This window comes from Oncorhynchus clarkii, chromosome 29 (assembly GCF_045791955.1).
Source record: "Oncorhynchus clarkii lewisi isolate Uvic-CL-2024 chromosome 29, UVic_Ocla_1.0, whole genome shotgun sequence".
NCBI lineage: Eukaryota > Metazoa > Chordata > Actinopteri > Salmoniformes > Salmonidae > Oncorhynchus > Oncorhynchus clarkii.
In genome coordinates, this window is record NC_092175.1 from 31439516 (window position 1) to 31447899 (window position 8384).

At 40.2% G+C, this 8384-nt stretch overlaps 1 protein-coding gene and 1 long non-coding RNA gene across 2 annotated transcripts in view; both read left to right on the forward strand.

Moving 5' to 3' along the window:
• The first annotated feature begins 1687 nt into the window (after positions 1-1687).
• Positions 1688-5125, forward strand: LOC139388778 (uncharacterized). Its single transcript, XR_011629332.1, has 3 exons — positions 1688-1960; positions 4137-4237; positions 4916-5125. It is a non-coding gene; the product is annotated as an uncharacterized lncRNA (long non-coding RNA).
• A 53-nt stretch (positions 5126-5178) lies between these two features.
• The window catches only part of LOC139388201 (uncharacterized), a 4667-nt gene continuing 1461 nt past the window's right edge, over positions 5179-8384 (forward strand). The window contains exons 1-11 of the mRNA XM_071134759.1: positions 5179-5332; positions 5439-5513; positions 5762-5809; positions 6013-6086; positions 6202-6638; positions 6771-6816; positions 6933-6970; positions 7206-7339; positions 7430-7553; positions 7664-7743; positions 8293-8382. Coding sequence (XP_070990860.1) covers positions 5245-5332; positions 5439-5513; positions 5762-5809; positions 6013-6086; positions 6202-6638; positions 6771-6816; positions 6933-6970; positions 7206-7339; positions 7430-7553; positions 7664-7743; positions 8293-8382 — 1234 coding nt within the window. The 5' untranslated portion in view covers positions 5179-5244. The remainder of the gene's footprint in view (positions 5333-5438; positions 5514-5761; positions 5810-6012; positions 6087-6201; positions 6639-6770; positions 6817-6932; positions 6971-7205; positions 7340-7429; positions 7554-7663; positions 7744-8292; positions 8383-8384) is intronic.

An 8384-nucleotide genomic window follows, 5' to 3' on the forward strand; every position in this document is an offset into this window, starting at 1 on the left:
GGTGAGGCAGCATCATGTTGTGGGGGTGCTTTGCTGCAGGAGGGACTGGTGCACTTCACAAAATAGATGGCTTCATGAGGAAGGAAAATGATGTGGATATATTGAAGCAACATCTCAAGACATCTGTCAGGAAGTTCAAGCTTGGTCGCAAATGGGTCTTCCAGATGAACAATGACCCCAAGCATATCTCCAAAGTTGTGGCAAAATGGCTAAGGACAACAAAGTCAAAGGTATTGGAGGGGCCATCACAAAGCCCTGACCTCAATCCTATAGAAAATTTGTGGGCAGAACTGAAAAAGCGTGTGCGAGCAAGGAGGCCTATAAACCTGATTCATGTACACCAGCTCTGCCAGGAGAAATGGGCCAAAATTCACACAACTTATTGTGGGAAGCTTGTCGAAGGCTACCCGAAACGTTTGACCCAAGTTAAACAATTTAAAGGCAGTGCTACCAAATACTAATTGAGTGTATGTACACTTCTGACCCACTGGGATGTGATGAAAGAAATAAAAGCTGAAATAAATCATTCTCTCTACTATTATTCCAACATTTCATATTCTTAAAATAAAGTGGTGATCCTAACTGACCTAACACAGGGAATTTTTACTAGGATTAAATGTCAGGAATTGTGAAAACCTGAGTTTAAATGTATTTGGCTAAGGTGTATGTAAACTTCCGACTTCAACTGTATATAGTATGTATAAACTGGAAGTAGAAGCCTAAGTATTGTTCTCCATTAGTTTACTCGAATTAGGGGAGGGGTGGTAGGGTTAGGGGAAAATAATAAAGGAAAATATATTTAAAATATATATATATATATATTTAAAATAATATATACTGTATATTTATAAATAAAAAATAAAAAATAAAATAAAATAAAATATATATATATATATATATATGGGGGATTGGAAATGATGCAGACAATTACATTGATAGAAGCCACAATCTGTTTGCAAGTTTGAAGCTGAAAAGCTTCTAAATTCAACCCACTGAAAAGAAAAAAAGACACCTGACCGGTTTTGAGTTAGCTCCACACAATGGCAACACACTGAGCCATGGGGCACACCTCAATCCCCGGGCACCAGGCTAGACAAGTACAGTACTATCCTTAGAACAACAGACACAGCTATGCTCTCCCTTGTGACTCTGAAACCATCTGGGCCAAACAACTGACCTCCAAACAGATTAACCCTTAAGGTCAATTGACCTTAAAAAGACAGACACTGCAGAAAGCGTCTGGCCACTCCATTGGGTCTAACTCTTCATTACTTAATCCACTTATTTTCAACTCCATTAATATAGAAATATAATTAAATATCATATAATATTCAAGATTAACAGGCTAGCTAGTAACAGGCTAGCTAGCAGTTTACACATGCAAACTTGCACCTCTTATATTCCAGAAAATAATTATTAAAAAAAGTAAAAACTAAATGATAAAAAGTTGAAAAAGGTAAGGAGAGTGACAAGTCGAATGTGTTAATAAAATAGGTATTTAAGCCTTGTTTCATTTTCTTTCATAAACGTTTTGTGTCTCTTGGTCAGGTACAGTCAATGACGAGAACAGTACATTTTTCAGAACTGGCTTTGACGTCTTAGGGGTGTGTCCCACATGTCACCTAATGATGGTGGGAAAGTCACAGGTAGTGTCTTCACGTTGGTTTAGAAGCCTGGACTATTTTTACAGTAAGGAAACATTTGCGCTTTTATTTGTGCCGTATATTTGCTTATTTAAGGACCATTGTTGGTATTACGTCGGTCTGAGAGGGGAAGAACAATCCTAAAGTTGATTTATTAAATTGATCTATCAGGGGGTCAGTGCTGAAAACGGTCTAAATCTGGATTGTTGCATCGCTGATGAGAAATACATGTTTTATGGAGATGAGGACAACCCCAACAAGGCGCCAGCTATGTGGTGTGGTGGAGTGCGCTGTGTCCGTATGCGGTGTTTCACCAGGTAAAATATATTCCTCACAGAATCTTTCTCTGTTGTTCAGGGCATAGACCTACTGTAGGCTACCTACGTATAGGCTACAAGTCCAGGCGGTCAATGATTTGAGATTGACCGTTACCATTGACATTGAGGGTGAATAGTCTTTCTGTTGTCTGTTACGGTTGCAATTTCTATTATTAAATGTGTAGATCAAAAATAATAGTATGTTGAGATAGATGATGCAACAGTGTTATTGGTCAATATAGATTATTTTGCAGTGTTGTTATTAGTCTATATAGATTATTTTACAGTGTTGTTATTGGCCTATATAGATTATTTTACAGTGTTGTTATTGGTCTATATAGATTATTTTACAGTTTTGTTATTGGTCTATATATATTATTTCACAGTGTTATTATTGGCCTATATAGATTATTTTACATTGTTGTTATTTTTCAATATATGTTCTTGTAGCTAGGTCTATATGGTGTTCATGTTCTGATTTCACATTTGCAATACCACAGAAAATAGAAGACAATTAACATGAACTAATCACATTTATACAATCTAATCTGTACAAATAATAAACTATAGTAGCATTGTTGATTTGAGCATACATCTCTGCCAGACTGTCAATATTATCCCACATAGGAATGATCAAACAGTGTCAGAATGTGTGTGTGTGTGTGGTTTCCAATTGATGTTTTAAAAAAATCATCCAGTAGACATATTCTGCAGCTCTCCAGGTGAATGGACCAGAGTAATTGTAATATCGTTTCAGGACACAACTGATAGTGTAAGTTGAAGTGTGTCGGAACAGGCACTCAGTATTGTGTTTACTTTAGAGTCATGTACTCCATATTAGTGTTATGTAAGACAATAGCATTAAAACATGGACGCTTCCCCTGTTGTATCAATTTCCCATTTGTAACTGACACACAGAAATAACATCAAAGATATCAACACAGGTATTTAAAACAACATTTGTTTCTGAAAGATCAGAAGACACACCCAAAATATTTTATTCAGAGAAAAACATGTGGATTTAAATATTGATGTATACATTTGATCAATCAGACATCCGAGATGAGATCTTGACTGTTTTAGTTGAGAGGATGTATGGTGTCTGTATGTTCCTTATACTGTAGAGAGGATGTATGGTGTCTGTGTGTTCCTTATACTGTAGAGAGGATGTATGGTGACTGTGTGTTCCTTATACTGTAGAGAGGATGTATGGTGTCTGTGTGTTCTTTATACTGTAGAGAGGATGTATGGTGTCTGTGTGTTCCTTATACTGTAGAGATGATGTATGGTATCTGTGTGTTCTTTATACTGTAGAGAGGATGTATGGTGTCTGTGTGTTCCTTATACTGTAGAGAGGATGTATGGTGTCTGTGTGTTCCTCATACTGTAGAGAGGATGTATGGTGTCTGTGTGTTCTTTATACTGTAGAGAGGATGTATGGTGTCTGTGTGTTCCTTATACTGTAGAGAGGATGTATGGTGTCTGTGTGTTCCTTATACTGTAGAGAGGATGTATGGTGTCTGTGTGTTCCTTATACTGTAGAGAGGATGTATGGTGTCTGTGTGTTCCTCATACTGTAGAGAGGATGTATGGTGTCTGTGTGTTCTTTATACTGTAGAGAGGATGTATGGTGTCTGTGTGTTCCTCATACTGTAGAGAGGATGTATGGTGTCTGTGTGTTCTTTATACTGTAGAGAGGATGTATGGTGTCTGTGTGTTCTTTATACTGTAGAGAGGATGTATGGTGTCTGTGTGTTCCTTATACTGTAGAGAGGATGTATGGTGTCTGTGTGTTCCTTATACTGTAGAGAGGATGTATGGTGTCTGTGTGTTCCTTATACTGTAGAGATGATGTATGGTGTCTGTGTGTTCTTTATACTGTAGAGAGGATGTATGGTGTCTGTGTGTTCCTCATATCTGTGTCATCAGTAAAATCTTATCTCTTGGTCTTTCAGTTAGACCTTGGCTAAATCTAGACAGTATCATCTATTTTTTAGACATGGGTTCATTGGGTCTCACCACACCTTCACTCTCTCAGTAGTGCAATCAAAGTATTTTCTTTCATTTGTGGTAAAGGATTCTCATCAGACTTGATACAGAGTTGCTTTAACAATGAAATGTGTTGGGATTGATTTCTGAGTTGTTAACGTTGATGCTGTGAACTGATGTTTTACAGAACGATGACCAGAGCCTCTGATCTCCAACACTTGGGAACTAGGAGACATCCAACCCTGCTCCTGATATTCCTGCTGGTCCTTCTTCTCCATGTAGCCAGAGGTGAGGCGTTACAACCAGTAAACAACACAGTACGTCAGAAACACACCTTTTCAGAACACAATCCAAAGGCTGTACTGAGAGGCCGTTGAGGAATGTCTCATTGGTCTGTGTAGCTGTCTGCAGAGGGATTCTGAGAATCCCCATCCTACTGTAAGGCTGGAGAAGTCTGACATGCCGGTCAATCCCCATCCTACTGTAAGGCTGGAGAAGTCTGACATGCCGGTCACCTGTCGTCAACACACACGCAATGCTTTATATCTCCTAAGTATAGAAAAACCTGCTGGTCTGGTTCGAGTCTCACCTGCAACTAAACATCCAGAAATGTGACAAAGATGTTGTTAGTCAACACACAGTGGAGATGGAAACAGTCACACTAAGGCCGAGAGGTAGGGAGGAAGAGGAGGAAAAGAGGAACAGTTGAGAAAAGAGGAAGGATTGGGTAGGTTTTTGTTGTAGTGGATGGAAAAAGGCCTGTTATCAACAGCCAGTCGACTTCTTAACAGTAGGCTTTTACTGACCATTCTGGCTGGTGCGTTAATCTGTTGAACTTTTTCGGCATTGTTCACTTATGTTGTTAACATAGACTGTCTGTCGGGCTCCCTGATCTGGGGAAGTGGCCCGAGTGTCTAATGTTGTCATTACACTGACCAATGTTGACTTCTCTGTTTCTGTTCCCAGGAGATGCCACTGCAGAAACATCTCAACCTCCACCCTTCTCACCCTCTCCTTCATCATTACCACCACATGTTTTACTCCCTCCATTCTCTGCCCCGCTTCTTTCGAACTCAACACCACCAAGAGCACCGCTTATAACAAACACTATATCAATTACACAGACGACAACCACATCAGTGTCTACCACCCAAAATACTGTAGCATCAATCATGTCACCTAGTAGCACAACATCTACACCAGCTATAGCCACAACACCTGCAGCATCCTCGACCCCACCCCCCACATCCCTCACAACCCCTCACCCATTACCACTGCACACTGCCTCATCCAACATGACTAATGAACCAATGACATCCACCATGCCATCTCCATCCACTATTCTGCACTCAACTTCGCCCATCATAACGTCCACTACCAACAGTAAGTTAGATAATCCTTATACAGTATGTTCAAATCTCATCATTCAATGACACTCATTGTACAGTCGGACTCAGCCAACAAATAGACTCCTGTCTCTCCATTTCAGTGACCTCTAAAAATGCCACATCTCCAGGACCCTCCACTCCTTTGCCAATAACAGTCACCTCTAATGCCACTACAGGTAAGTCAACAGCCTCATGTATAGTGGAGGAGTTTAACACAATGAGTAATCATACTATTGACTGTATGTGTGATAATGTCTCTGTAAAGTAGAGGAGTTTGTGTGGAGCAGGAAAATAATCCTGCAGCAACAGGAAATATGAATTATAATGAAGCCTTTTTAAACCTCGAACACACTACAATTTTGCATTTCCTGTTGCATTGGTTTGCACGGATCCTCACATATCTCCTCTCCCCTCTCTGTTTCAGAGTCAGCAGAGGTGCATTGTAACTTCTCACAGCTCTGTGCCAATCAGTGTACGTTTAATGAATCACGCTTATAATATGAATATATGATATTGAGGCATTAGTCTTTCATGTCCATTGTTATTTTACTTATTTATGTTAATGACTTTACGTTAAACTGCATTTTGGGGGGGGGGGGAAGAAATGTGCTTTATAAATAAAGTATGATTGATTGATTGATTTGAAATGCACGATGTAATGTGTATGTTTAACAGCTGTGTACTACTGGATGGTCCTTGCGGTGGATGTGACTGGAGATCTGAAGAATGAATCAGACATCAGTGGCTGGGTAGGCCAGAAGACAGGGAATGAAACTTGATTGACTGATGTGTGATGAATCCTGTTGAAACTGTACATTTGTTTAGTTATACATGAAATGTGACAGCATTGTTTTCCTGTTTCAGTTCAGGGCTCTATTTCATTCTCTCTTGGACTCCTGTGAGCCCTCCAACCCTGAACAAGCAAATGGCACAAATTCGACTGACACACTGCAAACCACCTCTGTCAGTCCAACATATCCCACCCCCTACAACATGACAACATGGTTATACAACTTCACCACGACAACACTATCCCAGAACTTCACCAACTTCACCACGACAACACCATCCCAGAACTTCACCAACTTCACCACGACAACACTATCCCAGAACTTCACCAACTTCACCACGACAACACTATCCCAGAACTTCACCAACTTCACCACGACAACACTATCCCAGAACTTCACCAACTTCAACATGACAACCTTGACAACTAACATGACAACTATGCTTTACAATAGTACTCCCCCACACAACCGTAGCATGTCCGCCCGACCCTACAACCATAGCACCACAAGGTAAAGTATTCAGTCACACGTCATTATTGCTCATTAAGATTTATACTGTAGATGTACAGAAAAGGTTGTTTGAATATCAAAATAAATATCTCTTCTGAAGCTATCTCTGTTTATTCACTGTCTGTTCTGTAGTGAGGAGCATGAAGGTGGAAATATGACGGCTGCCAGCATGTTTCAAGTAAGACGACATCTCTCTCCAGACAAACCTGCCTTAATGTGCATGTCAACATTAGAGGGCACTTTTTCTCTGTCTGTAAAAGTATGTGAGTTGAATCAAAACTCTTATCTTTACAGGACATTGAGGTGACGTGTGTCAATAAAACAGGGATCAGGTTAGTTGAACTCACAGGCGGCTGGTGGCCCCTGAATTGGGGAGGACGGGCTCATAGTAATGGCTGCAATGGAATTAATGGAGTGGTATCGACACATCACTTCATTCCAGTCATTATTACGAGCCGTCCTCCCCTCAACAGCCTCCTGTGGTGGAAACACCTCTACTAATTTCAATACTACAGTTCAGCATCCTCTGTCCCGCTCCATGCCTTAATACCACCCAAAACCCTCCAGGAGGACTAACTGCACTGTGCTGCTGAGGACGAGGAAGCCAGCGTTTCCCTGTTGTTTCCAGCGAGCCCTGTGGCTGGGTCAGGAGAACAGCTCCATACAAACCCATATAGTGGGAAATAGAGTGGAGAGAGTGGGTGAGTCGCACTTGCCCTAATGTGAATCTGAAATCTCTCATAGGAATGTACATTTACCTGAGCCTAACGTCTGTTGCTTGTTACTTGTAGGTAAGGGTCTGTGTGCAGGCCAATTGCCTCCAAGTAATGGTTTTGCAAAGTGCACCGGTTTCCTGAATGGCACTCTCCCTCTTCCAAACACGTGTCACACTCCAGGGCCTGTCAATATCTCATGGTCAGTTGGAGGTCACTCTGGAAAATGTAAAACTATGCTGCTGTTTCTGTGTTTGAAGTTTTTCTTTAGTATCAAATCATCCTCTGATACGAACATGTTGTATCTTACAGTGGACATGCAGGGACTGTTTACGTACCACTTGGAAATCAAACCCAAATGGACTGTGGTTTGCCCCCTAAACCTCCCATCGGTAAAGACTATGACATTTTTTTCACCCTTGCTCATTTACCAATGTGATAGTGTAATACTCATTATCCACATTTAACAGACAGACACATTCATTTGCCAGTTCAGTCTTCAGTGGGGGTTTTAAACAGTCAGACGTACAGCGTGGCAGGTATAATTACAGGGTACAATGAATATCTTAAGCTCCGAGCTCCAACAATGCAGGTCAAAGTGAAATATAAACAATAAAAGTAATAATAAAGAATAGATAGAAATATAAATAAAATATATATAGTGTACAAAGCTGCCATCAAGGCAAAGGGTGGCTACTTTGAAGAATCTAAAATCTATTTTGATTTGTTTAACACTTTTTTGGTTACTACATGATTCCATATGTGTTATTTCATAGTTTTGATGTCTTCACTATTATTCTACAATGTAGAAAATAGTAAAAATAAAGACAAACCCTTGAATGGGTAGGTGTGTCCAAACCTTTGACGGTTACTGTACATATTAACACTGTAATGATGGTAAACCCCTCTATCTTGATAAGTACCGTATTCCTGCTTTTCAGATGCGGAGATTGTCTGCAACTGCTCCTCTTACTGCTATGGTACAGGTAAATACAATATTTACTACTACTCCTCTTACTGCTATGGTACAGGT